This window comes from Thamnophis elegans, chromosome 2 (assembly GCF_009769535.1).
Source record: "Thamnophis elegans isolate rThaEle1 chromosome 2, rThaEle1.pri, whole genome shotgun sequence".
NCBI lineage: Eukaryota > Metazoa > Chordata > Lepidosauria > Squamata > Colubridae > Thamnophis > Thamnophis elegans.
The window spans coordinates 92,094,319-92,112,503 of record NC_045542.1 but is presented as its reverse complement, the minus strand read 5'-3'; the positions used below and the strand labels follow the sequence as shown (position 1 = coordinate 92,112,503).

General features: G+C 38.7%; 1 protein-coding gene across 1 annotated transcript in view; it reads left to right on the top strand.

Annotated features, from left to right (window-relative positions):
- Window positions 1-13,189: 13,189 nt before the first annotated feature.
- FAT2 (FAT atypical cadherin 2) overlaps window positions 13,190-18,185 on the top strand; it is a 98,822-nt gene continuing 93,826 nt past the window's right edge. The window contains exon 1 of the mRNA XM_032239060.1: window positions 13,190-13,268. Coding sequence (XP_032094951.1) covers window positions 13,190-13,268 — 79 coding nt within the window. The remainder of the gene's footprint in view (window positions 13,269-18,185) is intronic.

The following is an 18,185-nucleotide window of genomic DNA, read 5'->3' as shown; positions in this document are numbered from 1 at the left end:
AATACAGTAGGTATGTAGGGAGAGAGAGTGTATAGGTAGGTAGGTAGAGGGATAGAGAGAAAGAAATAGAAAGAGAGAGAGAGAGAGAAATACAGTAGATAGGTAGGGAGAGAGAGATAATAGGTAGGTAGGTAGGTAGGTAGAGGGATAGAGAGAGAGAAATACAGTAGGTAGGTAGGGAGAGAGAGTGTGTGTAGGTAGGTAGGTAGGTAGGTAGAGGGATAGAGAGAGAGAAATAGAAAGAGAGAGGGAGAAATACAGTAGATAGGTAGGGAGAGAGAGAGTAGGTAGGTAGGTAGATAGAGGGAGAGAGAGAGAGAGAAAGGGAGAGAGAAAAATACAGTAGGTAGGTAGGGAGAGAGAGAGTAGGTAGGTAGATAGATGTTTCCAGATGTATTTATCCATGTGCTGGAGAAGGAAATCGCTGACAAACCTTAAAACTTTGTTTCTGCTGGCACAACACTTGATCAATGTAATTCTCAACAGTTAAAGAGCTTTCCAAAAGGAAAAAAAAGTTTTTGCACTCTGCAAACCTCCAAAAAATGGTCCGTTTTTGCGAAAACCTACTGGTTTTTTTTTCAAATAAAAGGCATGAATAACCTTGGGGAGGGCTTGCAGAGTGCTCCTGGGGGGAGCAAAAAAAGAGCAAAAACTGGCCCTTTTTTGCAAAAATGGGCCTGTTTTATGTCAAAAGAATTGCATGCATACCCTTATGGAGGCTTATAGAGTGCTGCTGGGAGCTGTGGGGGGGCAAAAACAGCCCATTCTTTGCTCATTTCTGCCCTCTCCAGCCCCCAGGAGCCATAAGGCTATGCACGACCATTTTGGTGAAGGGGCAGGGCTTCGGGAGGCAAAAAATGCTGTATTCGATGTATAAGACGCTCCCAGATTTTCAGCCTCGTTTTTGAGGGGAAAAGGTGCGTCTTATACTCCGAAAAATATAGTACATACTAAATATCATTGATTCCTTATTAGCTTTCAAATATACACTTCCTAACCAAACAGAAAATATGAAGTTTGTATTTGGCAATGTTACAAACATTATGTAGTTTTGTCAGACACTCCCCAAATTCCAAAGTATCCGCAACTTCACACTGATGTACATTAACTTGTTTGAGATTAAGTCCCAAAGAAACAGAAAGATTTTGCAACCAGAGAAGTGGGTGGAGTTGGCAGGCATGTCCATGAACAAAGAATTAGCTGACTACATAGTGAACTCAATAAGCTACAATCACTTTTTTAAAAACTCTCAGTCATCTATTGAAAGATGAGTTCATTTAGTGAACTGTTCAATCCAGTGAAAAGATTAAGGACCATTAGAAATGACAGCAAAGTCCATGAAACTGCATCTAACTACAAGATGAAATAAGAACACGAATCATCTAGTCTACACTGTCGGCAATCACTGTTTTAATGTAGTGATTATTTCAAAATATATTCTTAGATTTTCCATCACAGAATCTGGTCCTGAAGTAGGGATCAATTCAGGGATCAAGCCACCCGAAACTCTTATTATTAATATTTTTGAGAAGGAAGGTTAAAGCTACACAATAAGAATCCCAGAAAATACTCTACTTTCAGATAAGAAACCTATATTATATAGGCAACACATTGCTCTGCCTTCTTCTTTTTTTAAAATTTAAAGAGGTGGAAGTTTATCTCTTTTGTAATGGCAGGACAATGCGGATCTGATGATTGTTTTGGTAATCCATGTCTAGATGAGAAATCATTCTGACATTCTGACTCTATGATTAAATTTGTGTCTGCATCCTCTTTTCTCCTCTTTTTCCTCTGTTATTTTTTGTTTGGGTGTTGGATAGCCACTTCTTCATCTCATGGCTTTAATTTGTGACTTATTCCAGAAGAATCTCAATTTGCTCGGTTGGAGCCATGGACCGAGTACATCACCTTTCTCTTCAGTCCTACACACCATAAAGCCCTTTCTTTTACGAATTAGTTATTCCTCTTTTTCTTCTTCATGAACAAGTATATACTTGGCCTTGTAAGATGCAATCCTGGCGAGGAAGGTAAATCCGGGGTCCTTGCTATTGAGTGTCTGGGAGACAGCCCTTTAGGGTAAGGATAGAATGGGGGTAGGGAACAATGCCAGCCAAAACTATTGCATGCTGGGTGGCATAAATCACAGAAAGTAATTATTTCTGGCTAAGTTCCTGAAGCTTATGAATCAAGATCTGCCAGCATCTTCCAGCCCCTACTGAACCCTCTGCACATCTTTCTGTGGACATGTTTTGTTTTTTTTCAAATTTGAAAGACCAACCTGCCAGTATTAAAGTGCATTTCTTCAGAAAAGCCTCCACTCTGTGCATATTTCCCTGTGGGATTTTATTATTATTATTTGCTCTTTTCCAAACGAGTCCTGGTGCGTTTTGAGGTTTCTGTTACCTGTCTTGTACACTCATTTAATTTTGCATGCGGTAATGGCAGAGAACTGTAGTAACATGCCCAGAATCTTCCTCCCTTGGAGCCTTAATAGCACCCCCATTTAATGCTGAGTCCTATAGCCATCGTGATGATAGAAGGTCTGATCTTGCAAAGGCATCTATTACTCGAACACGGCACTGGGGCTCTCATCCAGCCAGAAGCTCATTTTATTAATTTCTTGCTTAAAATCAAAAGTACTGTAAAACCTGCATAAATTCATGTCAGCAATTTTGAAGCAGGTACGAGTGGGCTGAAGTCTCTACAACTGCCACAGTACACTGAAGAGGAATGGGGATCTTATAGGTAGTCCTTGACTTACAACAGTTCATTTAGTGACCGTTCAAGGTTGCAGCAGCACTGAAAAAAAAGAGATTTACGACCATTTTTCAGTTACGATCCTTGCAGTATCCTTATGATCATGTGATCAGAATTCAGATGCTTGGCAACTGGTTCATATCTATAACCGTTGCTGTGTCTGAAGTCTTGTGGTCACCTTTTGCAACCTTCTCACAAGCAAAGTTAATGGGGAAGCCAGATTCACTTAACAACTGGGTTACCAAGTTATCAACTGCAGTGATTCACATAACAACTGTGGCAAGAAAGGTCATACAATCGGGGAAAACTCACTTAGCAAATGTGTCATTTAATAACATAAAGTTTGGGCTCAATTGTGGTCATAAGTAGAGGACTACCTGTATTATAGATGTGGCTCCATGCATATAATACTGCCATGGTGATCAAGAGAACTGCTCTTTAATTGCACGAGTTCAGAGGAAGGTACAAACTGCTAGACCAGATCCAGACAGTTACTGGATGCCAACTGTATGAGTCTGTGCGCATATGTGTGTATATACTGCACTCTGTAATGTGTTTGCTGTCACACACCTTCAAATAAGAATAGAAGCTTTGAGATGCTATCTTTACCTATTACTCTGCACAACTTTGTAGATGTGCACAAAAGTTACATTCTTCCCAAATGTAGTCAGCCCACATGCACCATATTAATCATTTCTTGCAGCTTTCAGCAATATAAAAGATAGGACGGGGTGGGGAAAGAGCGAGTTCTCTTCCCTTTCCCACAATCTTTCTGGATGAAAAGTAGCCTTCATGCATCTAAAGACACCTGTCATAATTCCATGTGGTGCTCCCAAATCAATTCAGGATTCTGAGGCTGTAGCTTTTCTCAAAAATCCATTTTATTGGGTACATCATATTGGCACGTTCAAATGTGAAACCAACTCTAAATAAAACCCATCCTTTGGTGTAATTAAAAGAATAGACATCGCCAGGCATGAAATGATCTAATCTTCACTACTGGTTTGGAACCGGAAGCACAAGTGTGTGCACACTCACTTTGCTCATGTGTGGCACTCCTGCGCATGCACAGAGTGTCCGTGTTGACATCTGAGTGGGTGGGCACAGCCTCTCACCGCTGCCACTGCCAGTTCACCTGAACTGAGGCACACTGGCAGAATACCACCTCTGGACATCACACACCCCTTTGTGTCACAGGTCACGTTAACCATTCAGATACATGGCAGACGGTTAAGCTGCTCCCTCCAGCTGTTACTAGTGCTCTTTGAGATGACCTTTGTTCGCAAGGACCTTATCACTGTTAAGTCTGACACAGTGGATGAAAACATTCCATATCCCGTAGGCTCCCCTCTCCCTCCCCCTCCCGTATGAATGGCAACTAAGAAACAATGAAAAGTAAATATGGCTTCAGCAGAAGTCGTTTTGAAAGTTGACAACACTATTTTTTTTACAAAATGCAAAGGAGGCCATGTGGCATATAGTTCTTTTCTTGAACACTAAGCAACTGGTTCCCAGTAACTTATGCAATCATACTTCAGTCTTCCTAGTGGAAAGCTACTGTATTGGTGTTGCTATACAAATTATTAGAACATTATTGTCATTGACTAAGTACAGGTAGCCCTCGACTTACAACACAATTGAGCTCAACCTTTCTGTTGTTAAGTGATGCAGTTGCTAAGAGACTCTGACTTCTCCATTGACTTTGCTTGACAGAAGTTTGCAAAAGGTGATCATATGACCCCGGGACATTGCAACCATCATAAATATGAACCAGAAATAGGCCAAGTATCTGAATTTTGATCACATGACCTTAAGGGACACCACAATGGTTGTGTGAAAAAGGGTCATAAGTCACTTTTTTCAATGCCATTATAACTTTGAATGATCACTAAATGAATTCTAAGTTCAGGACTACCTGTATCAGAGGTGGTATTCAGCAGGTTCTGACCAGTTCTGGAGAACCGGTAGTGGAAATTTTGAGTAGCTTGGAGAACAAGTAAATACCACCACTGAACTGCCCCCGCCCCCATCTATTATCTGCTTCCAGAGTCCCAGCTGATCAGGAGGGAATGGGGATTTTTCAGTAACCTTTCCCTGGAGTGGGGAGGGAATGGAGATATTATAGTATGCTTCCCCTCCCACACCCACCAAGCCACGCCCACAGAACTGGTTGTAAAAAAATTTGAATCCCACCACTGACCTGTATAGTCTTCCTCAGCCTATCCCCCATCCCTAAAATTGTAGAACATCATTATACAGGCATGGGAATAGAAGCAGATTTGAAAGTTGCTGCTTCTGTTGATAAGAAGACTTAGCAGTTCTATCTAATTACTACCTTCTGTCTTTGTCCCAATCCGTTCTTTCCTCATACATTGTTCTGCCATTCAATGTTTATTTCATTGCATTATATAATCAAATCATAGCTTTTTACCTTATATCTATTTTACCGGAACTTTTTCTGTATCTCTGTCATTAGATAGGCTCAGCCATCCGTTATCTTTTAATATACACAACTTAAACTTTCTTTTCTAGCCATACCCATTTTAATTCTATTTTCTTCCACTTCTTTCATTTTTCCCCATGTCCCTTTTTCCAACGATCCACTCCTTATGCTATTGAATAATGAGAAGTCAGGTTCCTTGGGTTTCTGTGTTTCATTTTTTTTTTTAACTATTTTTTTAGAACAAAGAGCTAGTCTGGAAGGCACCCAGGTTAGGCAAGATGGAGCTCTGCTAATGAAAGTAGCATGACTCTACCTTCAGCCTCTGGAAGCAGATGGAAGTAGGGAATATGGGCCAAAATGTTCCCCAATAGCTGTCAAAGTGAGACACCAATGATCGTCCTTCCCAAGCAACAATCAGTAGGTAGTTTATAGAAGAATTGATGATTAAGTACAGCAAATGAGTTCATATTGTCAACAAAAATAAACAACAAAAAATAAAGTAAGCAGGGATCTGGCTCGGCAGAGAATACTTTCACAGTCTTACCCCATAATTATCAGAAGTGTAGATTCCACCCAGACCAATTTTATTCTGTATCTGATATAGCTCCTACTTTTTCAAGATTCCCCATCCTGATTGTATAGCGGCTTCACCACTCCCTCATGAGTCAGAGCCCAGGGGGCAGAGTTGGATTTTTTAAAAAAAGAAAGACATATAGCCGGTCAGAGGGACATATCGGAAGACCTGTGAGTCACTGAAGTGGAAGAGCTGCTGCATGTAGAGACGTAGCTCAGGAAGAGATTGCAGCTTGGTTAATCTAAAGAATGTGCACTTGACTTGCAGAGTCATTGGGCAAATGGCTGTGTTTAGACAGAGGGAAAGAGATTCCTGAAAATATAGGGGACAGATATGCAAAAGGAGGTTGTGCAAAAGCAAGCAAACTGTTTCTACTCGCTGGAAGAATATTAGCAAGGTTAACAAAAGGGAACTTAGGGGAGGGGAGAATAATCAAATAATTTGAAATTTAAATATTTTCACTGGTGAAGCTTATTCTTTCCCTATGTTTATTAAGAGTCAGCTTGGTCACTAATCAGGTAATATTCTGAAGAAAATATGAAGAAAACTAATCTAAGTTTTGATGGGTTGCTTTAGAAGATGCTTTTGAATCTACTGCTGAATATGTGGATTCATTGAATTATTCACAATTTTGAAGCAGACATTGGTTTTAATGGATTTCAATGCCCATTAAAAATACCAACTTTTACTTTCCTGAAATAGTTTGGCTTTTATCACGTGAGAGAATATAGCTTCTTCAGTATGAATGTGCCCCCCACTCAAAATTTTCTAATCAGGAGTGATAATAATTTCCTTAAGGAAAAGGTACAATAATCTCCACCAGAAGGAAGGTTTCTTTACGGTAGTTGGAATTCTCTTTCCTGAAAGACTGTATTTAATATTCTCCTAAGAGACCGTTAGACTGACCCCGTCAGGCCTGGGGTTAAAGATTATATTCCATCCCCGCCGGAATGTTGAATGAATGTTGCTTTACTCTTTTAATTATGTATTGTCCTATATGTCTTTGTATGTTTCCCCTTCCTATATAAGTAGTAAGCCGCCCTGAGTCCCCTCAGGGAAAAGGGCGGCCTATAAATAAACTTAACTACAACTACTACTACAACTTTGGGCCATATCTCTACTTCACAAGAATGTCGTTGGAAAAATAGGAAGTGGCAAGTTAGAGAAGTTATTCATCTTGAGTTATTTGGAAAGATAATAAAGGCGAGATACAAACAAATATAGATGATTGTGAACATTGTTTAAAATTTGAAATGTTTTGGCAAGTGCTAAATGACTTTGGCTGGTTCTTACCCTTTCTCTTTTGTATTTCCCACTTAATGTGATTGATTGATTGTCTGATTAGAAAGTATTTTCATTATTGCCTAACTGGACATAACTAAGATTGAATAAGACACAGGTCTGCGATTATTTGCATCTAATTTCCATGTATTTTGGTGTGCTGAAAACAAATAAAATATTGAAAAAACTTCTAGACGTCATGATTTGCCACAACATGCAAAATTGTCTTCAAATTTATCATTTTTTAAAATTTTAGGTATTTTTTCTATATTATGGATTTTTAACCAAATTTAAAGTCCAAATTCCTATTAATTAATTCACATAAGTTTAAGATATAAAATGTCAAAAAAAACCCTTAAAGGGTTTGTCCGAGTTATGTAAAAAAAAAATAGCACTGTAAATCTGATGGTCAGCAATATATACATAAGCTAAGCAAGTTTTAAGTCTGTGCTTCTAATGATAGAAGGGGTTAATCTTTCCTGAAGAATCCAGTGGGAGGGAGACACAAGGCAGATAGCAGCATCTCCGGTCAGTGGCGTGGCCAGCACTGTGATGTCTCGTGAGCAGACCCAGAGCTGCTCTCTCCTGCATGCCACACTTGTGCACAAATCATCATCAGGTTCTTGATTCTAAGCTGTTCACACTTTTTCATCGCAATTCATGTTAGCTTGTCATTCTTCAACCGTTATGTTATGGCTCCACAAAAGTGTATTAATTCGCTAGACAGTTTCTGTTTCATCTGTGGTGAATATACAGTGTTGAAGCAACAGCAGAATATTACAGACTTTGTGAAAAAAGTATACTTTGCATACTTTGGACCAAAAATTGGAGATCAATATAAAGTTTGGGCGCCTCATAAAGTATGCAAACGGTGTGTTGAGGTCCTCTGAAACTGGTTCAAGGGTAAGAAAAAATCTTTCCGTTATGGGATTCCTATGGTATGGTGAGAGCAAAAGAACCATAGTGATGACTGTTACTTTTGTTCATGCAATGTGAAAGGGTTTAATTCCAAATGGAAGCATTCCATTTCATACCCCAATCTTCACTCAGCAGTATGTCCCATCTCCCTTGGCACAGAGATACAACCAAGGCCCCTGCTACCTTGGAAGAGATACCTAGCTCCGATGAAGGTGAACCAGATGACGAATCAAGTTCTGACTTTGAAAATGATACAAAACCAAAATTGTTTTCTCAGGAGGAGATGAATGATTTGGTAAGAGACTTGAATCTTCCCAAAGATGCCACTGAGTTACTCGGATTTAGGCTGAAAAGCAGGCATTTATTGTTGCCAGGAGTGTCATCTTCATGGTTCAGACATCGTGAAAAGGAGTTTGTTCCTTACTTCGCCCAGGAAGACAAGTTGGTTTATTGCATCGATGTCGAAGGTCTGATGGGTCAATTTAAAATCCAATATGATTCAGAGCAATGCCGTTTTTTTATAGATACTTCAAAAAAAAAGTCTCAAAGCAGTTTTACTCCACAACGGTTTTTACGCTTCCATACCTATAGGTCATTCCGTACACTTGAAGGAAACCTACGAGAACTTGGAATTGGTTCTTCGTAAACTTAAATATGAAGACCATGGTTGGCAAGTGTGTGGGGACTTGAAGGTCTTGGGCATGCTGCTCAGGCAACAAGCTGGGTATACCAAATACCCTTGTTTTCTGTGTCTATGGGACAGTCAAGACCGACAAAAATCACTGGACCAAGAAGAGTTGGCAGCCGAGGGTGCTAACAGTCAATGAAAAAAATGTCCTCTGAGAAATGTTGGTACCTTCCCATAAAGTTCTTCTACCACCTCTCCACATAAAATTGGGATTGATGAAGCAATTCGTAAAATCACTTCCAAGAGATGGAGAATGTTTCAAATACTTGGTCACCAGTTTCCATGCCTGTCAAAGGCAAAATTGAAGGAAGGTGTGTTCGTCGGACCAGACATTAGAAGGCTTATAGTTGATCAAGATCAATACCATGACAGATCCTCAAAAAGAAGGGTGGATTGCATTTAAAGAAGTCATACAGAAATTTTTAGGCAATAACAAAGATCCTCACTACAAAAAGATTATCAGAAGAATGTTGTAAGCATTTCAAGCTTTAGGTTGCCTGATGAGTGCATTTCCTCCAGTCCAACCTTGACTACTTTCCTGAAAATTTGGGAGCTGTGAGAGAGGAACAAGGTGAACAATTCCACTAAGACATTAAAGATATGGAAAAGAGATACCAGGGAAAATGGAGCATTACAATCATGGCAGACTACTGTTGGATGCTTCAGAGAGACATTCCAGATGCTACTCACAAGCATAAATGCACCAAGAGGAGCCTCACAAGGAAGAAGAATCGAGTTTAGTGTGTGTAGGTGAGCTCAATTCAGTTCAAAAAAGGATTTTCATGAAAATATTGTAATAAAACTTTAATTTTATAAATCTATTTCCATTTATTTTGAGGTATTGCCTTATTCAACATACTTCCCTAAATTGTCAGGAAACGTGGTGTCCTATGACAAAATGGAGGTCATTTTTGGATTCAGCACACCAAAAAACATAAAGATTACATGGAATAACCAAAACAGAACTCGAAAAAAAAATTTTTTTTGCAGATCTGTGAATGGGGAAAAATACCCCGAGCAAGCACAAGGTAAATAAATATAAATAATTTAATGAAATTCAATATATAAAAGATGAAGTTGAGTTTTCAGAATTTACAAGACAGTATTTTAAATGTGTGACCATTATATTTCAATAGTTTTACATATTATATATTGTCCCCATCTACAATATTTTCTTAACTTCTTGCTTATGTTATCAACAATCCAAAACAATAGTAATATTTAAAAAAAGATAGCCATCTTTTGTTTCTTCTTGCACCAATTTCTTATCCCAGGGCCCAAATTCATGGTCTACTGGAAATAGTAGATATGTACTCCCTGGTTAACTTGATCTCTCTCTCTCTCTCTCTCTCTCTCTCTCTCTCTCTCTCTCTCTCTCTCTCTCTCTCTCTCTCTCTCTCTCTCTCCCTCCCTCCCTCCCCTCCCTCCCTCCCTCCCTCCCTCCCTCCCTCCCTCCCTCTGTGTGTGTCTGTGTGTGTCTGTGTGTGTCTGTTTGTGTGTATCTCCAGTTGCCTTTTGAAAAGCACTTTGGGGACAACCATAACCTGGATGATTAAGAATCTCCATAAATATTGTGGACTCTATATTGGAACTTAGTAAACTCCCTTTAAAAAGGTATATCCATGAGGAAAGAAGTGGAGATGGTTCCTTCAAGCTAGAAAACAAATGAGTAAATTCATTCAGAAATCTATAAATTGAGTAGGAAGACTCTGAACTAAATGTAAAAGTAAGTTTTGCAAAAGTTGACAGGCATCCAAGAGCCTCACCTTGGTGAACACAAATGCCACCTCTTCATTTCCTTTGAACAGTTGCCCCTGCAGGATGTAACTGCTGGAGGGCAAGCAGATACCTTTGTTCGGTTTTGTCTTTCAAAACAATTTCATCACCCCCCAGGCATGACAAGAAGTACTTAAGTAAACTCATTTCACTGTTTTAAATGTAATCACTATAAAAGAATTATGATTCCCAGGATGAAAAAAAGGACAAAGAGGTTGTTGTACCTTGCTTAGTGTATTTTATTATACATGGTGATTAATAAGAGGCATATTTGGGATTGGTCTAACCATATGCATAGCTGTGCTTTTCATCTATAATTCCTTACCTTGATCTATGGTGGGACTCAAGAGAACATTTTGTATTTCATCATGCATATCATTTGTTCTATAATATACCAAAAAAAAGCCTCCCACTCTATTTTGTTATTGGGAATGGTAAACTCCAAAGACCTTGAACATTACAGAATAATGAGTAGAACTAGTTTTGTCTCTGAAGCAGATAAAGAAAGAAAGGTGCCTTCATCTGAAAAATATCTACCTTGATTGCATAAACAAGAAAAAGTGCACTTATGACTTGTGGTTTTGATGATTACGGGGAAAAAATTGGATAATAGAAAAAAGTAAGCTTTTTTTTAAACCAAGGAGTAAGTGGTAAATTTGTAATTATATTTGCTGCAAAGGAAATTGGAAGCTTCTTTCTATTTCTTCTTGCTTTTTCTCCTATACATTTGTCTCTCCTTTACTCTTTTTCTTGCTCTTCTTTATTCTGTATTAGTTTGTGTTAGTTTTTATGTTCCCTTTTAAACATGCACCCCTCACAATTAGAGGATGTTTTACTACTGTAAAATAGAATTACCTTATTAAGTATGTTGCAATCAAATGTTGTTCCAGGAGAAATGGAATGAAGAAAAAAATAAGTAAGCAAAATATGTTAATTCCTCAAATTACTTGAAATGTAGAATGTAAATGCTGTCAGGTATAACTATGTACTGGTTCATTTATTACAGTCAACTTTTGAACAAATCTCACCACGTGCTAGCAAAGTATGACAAAATCATAGGGCACGTTTCAAGAATGCTGCTTCTAGTCCTTACTGAGAAGGAGCAGTGACAATCTGTAGATCATTGCCAAACTGTGCAGAAAGGCCTCAGCCCTATCCCTGTGACCTCTTTGAGATAAAATGAGTCACTAGATCAAAGGTCCCCAAACTTGGCAAATTTAAGACTTGTGGACTTCAACTCCCAGAATTCTCCAGGGAGCATAGCTAATACTAGGCCCAAATCCATTTTTCCCTTTGAGACAGAAGCATCTCATTTTTTACCTCATTCTCATGTTCTTTCAATGATTCTGTTTATGTTTTCTTTGCTTTGTTATTCTCAGAGGAAAGTGTTTGTTTCCCCCTCAAAAACCTTTCCAACTCTTTATAGCTCTTTTAGCAGAGCCTTGGTTCAGTGGTGCCTACAGCAACCACAACAGCTGACATATGCAATGACACATAACGATCACCTGCAGAGACAAGGACGTGTTGTAAGTTGCAGTGTTTAGATTATGATTTCATGACACATTTTACCACATGGCCCCTTGCCTGCTACAGATGTCCATTCTCTGCTTCCTGGTCTGAAAAAACCTTCATAAGAAAAGTTGTCTTAGAATGAATGACTGCACAATAAAAGGCACGACACTAGCATTATTTTCTTCACTAAGACCCTGGATGGCCAGCCCAGGTGGAATAGGTACTCCTGGGTGAGACAGGTGGTAGTCTTGGCTTAATACTATGATATCTGTTAGATTGGGTAAAGGAAAGGCACACTCAGGCTTAGGCAACAACAGCTCTTTATTATAACAAAACAAGTATGTACAATCCAGCGAAGGTTCAGTCTGACAGCAGCCCTTTTATAGGGAGCTGTCAGACCCTTCGACCAATGAGATTGAATCTCTGTTCCCACCGGAACAGAGGACCTTGGTGGAAACCACTCTAACAGTTGCTAATATCTAACAATATCTCAATCACTTCTTACCCTTTATACTTATTAGAGTATGAGATCACCAATAGAAGAGAAAAAGGTCTGTTAGACTTGTAGCTGTTTCTCCCCCAATAGTGGAATGGACTTCCCAGAGATGTTTACCTGAGGTTTATTTTAATTCTTTCAGCAGGAGGCAGAGGTCCATCTTTTTCCACAAGCTTTTAAATAATCTCCATATATAAACAGTGATTGCTAAAGAACCTTCCATTTTCATATCATTTACTGTTATAAAACAGGAGCTGTAGTGGGGATAGTATTACAGCAGAGCAGAGGTGGTATTCAGCCAATTCTGACCACTTCTGGAGAACCAGTAGCGGAAATTTTGAGTAGTTCGGAGAACCAGAAGATACCACCTCTGACAGGCCCCACCCCAGGGATGGGTTCCTGCCAGTTCTAACCAGTTCCACAAATCTACTGTGCTGTTCCACTGGTGGAATCGCCCCCCCCCTCTCTTGCTCACCCCCACCCGTCCAGAGGCTGCTTGGCCACTCGCTCCCCCACCCATCCACACCATGCCTCTAAGAGCCCTATAGAGAGCCTTGTCTCTCTATTGCTGCCTGCCGTGGAGGTAAGTAAGCTCTTTACTGGCGCAGCGGCTTTGTGGGCTAATGGGGCTTGAGAGTGTGGAGAAGAGCATGAAGTTTCTCGGTGCTCCGGGAAGCCACGAAAGTGGCTGGGACAGACGCATGGCTTAGTTTAGCCTCCCTGGATGTCGCAGCAGCCCCAAGCATGCCGATCTTGGCCTTTTTCACATCAGGGCGTGTTGCAAGAGACAGTGAAGACCTTTTCCGGATTGTTGGTGGTGGAGGTACGGGCCCTTCGCCCCGTGCTCAGCAAAGGAAGTCTGGGGAAGTCCTTTGCTGGCAACTTTAATTGTCAGTTTATTCATTCCTACACATTCTAGTATTTATTCATTTTCATATCTTTGTTTTTCCACTGTTGTGAAAACACAATTCCAGCAGCTGTTAACATGTGTAAAATTAAATGTATATTATATTCCCTTTGAAATACACAACAAAATATTACTGGTTTTAAATCCATATCTTGCTTTACCATTGCTTCTAACCATGACACCACTAAGTCTTGAATAGCTACTTAGGACAGCCTAAGTACTGAACCTAATTCATATACTCCTGTTTTTTGAACTGAGGAATAAATTTCAGAAAGAGAAATCCATATTGCTCTGTAAATCTTCCTATGACATTCATTCTTGGTCTAACTTCTTAGATGAAAAACTATATCTTTCCTGTTTGTTGGGGGACATCCTTCCTGAAAAGACTGTACATTGTTGAGTGAAAACAGAGGTCCCTTCTGTTACCTGTAGTGTAGTCCTCAGCTTACAACCACAATCAAGTCCAATATTGTTTTACTTCTTCTGCAATTAGTATTATTTAACAGAATGAAGAGGCAACAGAGCATGACCACTAGGACAGTCATCCTTCCTCTGTAAGTAGCTGTCTTTATTGTTCTGTGTGCTTGTTTCATCCTAATGCAGTGCATGTAATGGAAGAGTTCATTTCTGTGTCTCTTCTTTGTGCATGCCATTCATTGGAGTCAGTGATACTGAAGACTGGCAAGGACAGTCATCTTCTTTCTGTAAGTAGCTCTTTTATTGTTTAGCTCTTTTTATTGTTTTGTATATTATTTTAATCTTATTTAAGTAGTAAGTGCACAAAATAATAAATTTCCTTTTTTATATCTTCTTTTTGTAGATCATCCTTTGGGGCAAAGAATTCAGTGACATTGCCTTGGCCACTCCCACCTGGTCACATGACTGCCAAGCCAGTCCTACCCGGTCACATGGCTGGCAAGCCACTCCCACAAAGCAGGCCAAAACTACAGAAGAGGTTCCAAAAGTTTTTGAAACCCACCATTGCCCCACAGCCATCTATTCACTCCTTCTCGAGTCCCAGCTGATCAGAGTCTCAGCTGATCGGCTAGGTTATCTTGGGATGGGGATTTTACAGTATCCTTCCCCTGGAGTGGGGGTGGTAATGGAGATTTTACAGTATCCTTGCCCTAGGAGTGCGGATGGAATGGGAATTTTGCAGTATCCTTCTGCTGCCACGTCCACCAAGCCAAGCCATTCCCACCAAGCCACACCGGTAGTAAAAAAAATTGAATCCCACCGCTACAGCAGATGTATGAAGAGACCACAGGAAGGCCTTCACACATATTTGATTATTTGAAAGCGAATAACAACAGTTACTAAGAAACAACAGCTATGTATAGTCCTTAGTTTTTCCCTTATTCTTGGTTGTAATCCTTTAATGAATCAAATAGAGCAATTAAAGAGGATCTGTGAAATCTAAATTGGCATAAAAATGGTTTGGATTGTTTTTGCCAAAGCATCTAATGTGATAATTAAAATGAAGACCTCAGATTTAGGGATGCTTTGCCACACCTCTCTTACCCACAGTTATTTCCACGTTCATAAAATCCACATTGGAGACTGGTTTATCATTTTCAGCATGGATCTAAATCAAGTACTGGCAGAGTCATACCTCAATACACATTTGGAACAACTGTGGAGAGGCTCCATCCTTCAAAGCAGGATAATTCCCACTATCAGCCAATGGAATATATAGTTCCATATTTGAAAGCTGTAATGGTATATGTAGGAATGATTTTAATAAACAGTAAAAAGAGCCACAGCCAGGGGAAAGGTAGGCAGTTTAATTTACAACTGGATTATGGGCATGACAAACATCTCAAAAGAGACACTTTCTGGTTTCACGGTTTGTAAAGGTGACATGAGAAAAGGTTACTTCAGACTTTCAGGATTTTGTTAATGTAATCTTATAAAATAAAATATAGTTAGTTCATCTGGGCATGCTTTCTCTCTGGACTATCTTCCATGGCTGACAGTAATGAATGGCCAAGCAGCTCAGAAAGGCATAGTCTGACAGTATTTAAGCCAGAGTTTAATTATTTCGTTTTTAGTATCAGCTGAATCTAAGATGAGAACTTTCTTTGTTTAAAATTTTTAATTTCCATTTCTGTAATACACGTACACACAGGTTTTTCTGTAACTTTTGTAATTAAAGAAAAATTACAATGTCTTTATAATTATTGATGTCACTGGTACATGATCTGATCTATTCCAATTATCAACTAAGGATCAGGTTACCAACAAATAATCTGAGAACAGATTATTATTATGTGTATACACTTTTTATAAAACAGATGTAACAAGAGTTTGAATATTTTTTTACACATATGCATTTTATAAATGTATTAATTGTTTGGGATTCCTTTAATATTCATAGCTGCCGTACTATTTGCATGTCATTGAAAAAGAAAACTGTAAAGCTTTTCAAAATTCAAAGGTACCTTTGAGCATAAATGAAATATGATCTATACCCAAATTATATAAAGCTTTTTTTAAAGTTCCGAACTAAGACATTAAATCCCTTTATACCCCTGAAACAGAATATTCACTGATTTACAAACATCAGATATATTGGGACCAAGATGAAAGACCAACAAATTACTAGCCTTTTGACTGAAACAATAGGAAAAATGTAATATTACCTCTTCTATTAAGGCTGTTCAAGGTAAAATATATAGTGCATTAATTAATCCACTCTTTTTTTCTCTTAGTGGTGCAATACTGAGTTAAATAGAACTGAGGAAGAAATTAATGTGTTTGATATATTTGTTCCTTGGATTTATGCATGATCAAACTGCCTACTTAACTTATACTTCTATCTCATATAATAGATATCATTACATCTGTGAAATTAGGAAAAGCTCCCAGACTAGATGATTACCCTATTGAGTGGCATAAGACATATATTGGATTCTCTCACCCAATACAATTGGAAGTCTACAATGAAGTCTTGTAAAGTAAGGATTTCTTGTTTCCTTCAGTAAGCTAAATTCTTGCTGAATATACAGACTTATCTGTATAAAATAGAACAGTAATACATTATTTTTTTTTGCAAAAATCTTGTCAAGGGATATTTTATTATCACTTTTCACAATCTGGTTTTTATAAAAGATTATTGTAATAGTTATAACTAATTGGGTTTCAGAATGCTTATTCAGAAAAATTGAAATCCATAGTGATGGTTTCATTGCATGAAGAAAAGGCGTTTCCTATGGTGCAACAGAATTTTAAAAAACAAGTCTTGCCTAAATATGGATTTTCTCTTTTCTACTACAAATGCAGTTATCTCGTCTTCTATCAAAATGCCTCACAGTACCTATAACAGATAACCTTGATCTCCTCTTATTTTTCTTTTGAAATTGGATCCACTGCCTGCTTATGTTCTTTTAAGGTAGGCAGGGCATGAAACACACAATATAAGGAATAGAAGAACTCTATTGTTATAGAGCAATATTTGTTAACCTCAGCAACTTTAATTTCAGCATTCATAGAGAAAGGAGATGAATCAGTCAGTGAGACTCCTTGCAGGGGATCCCAAAAACCATTTTTCAACTTCTAAGAGCAAGAAGCATTTTAGAACTTGAATGTTCTGTGTTCTTCCCGGCTTCTGCTGCTGCTGCTCAAAAATCCTGGTGCAAGTAAAAGTACTAATATTTTGAATCAGTTTATTACTAATGTATTTTAAGCCATTTATGCATATGGGGTATTCTGCCGGTTCGCCATGGTGCAGGCGAACCGGTAGCGGTGGCAGGGGGAGGCTCCATCCACCCTCCCAGATGTCATCACGGAGCATGCTCCCAGTTACGAACTGATAGCAAAGGTAAGAGAATTTCATGCTGCATTTATGTCATCACTAGAGAATTTAATTTATTACCTAAAATTGAGAAATGGCTACATAATCGCTTTGAAACAAGATTGCAGCAAATAAATTAAATAAATAGTAAAAGTTAATTAAGTAAATAAATAAATAATCAATCAACCAATAATCAGTTATGTCAATAGCATCTGAAATTCCCAAACTATTATCAGTATTTGAATGTATCAGGTAACATTTCAGTATTTTGAATAAACAATTAAATGTCACAAACCTAAGAAAGACAAATAAAACCAACATTTCCTTTTCACATTACTGAGAAGCTTCTAGATGCAATTTAAGATGCTAGCAGGGACATATGAAGCCCTTCATGGCATCGGGTCTGGTTACCTGATGGAGTATCCTTCTTCCTCTATGGAAGAAGGCACGGTAAGAATGGCCATAGTAGGCATGTTCCAGGCCTCATCCTTGAAATACATTGCAACTTGCAGGTCCCAAGAAATATGCTTTCTATCCTAGTGCTCACTCCCCGCTCCCTGCCCCACGGTCCCTGCCCCCTGTCCCTGCCCCCTGCCCCAAGTTGGGTTTGCCCTGGTGCTACCACCATCCTTTAAGTGAACTTTGAAGACCTGGCTCTTTCCCCAGGCCCTGAGATGAGACATGGTTTTCTTTAGTTGTCAATCTTCCCTTGTTCTTTTTTGGGTCTTAATAGTTTTATCAGGTCATGACATCTTATTGTTTATTTGTTTTTTAATTAATCATTTTAAGCTATTCAAAGTTGATTTTGTTTGGCAGGTCTCTATTCATTTGCAAAAAGAAACAAATAAAATATCCAGGTGCTTTAGAACAGTGATTCTCAATATTAGCAATCTTAAAATGGGTGGATTTCAAATCCCAGAATTCTCCAGCCACTTAAGATCCACCCATCTAAAGTCGCTGAGATAAGAAACACTGCTTTAGACGATGTTTAAAAATGGTTTGCTGTCAATCTCAAAAAGTTTAAAATGGAAAACAAAAAA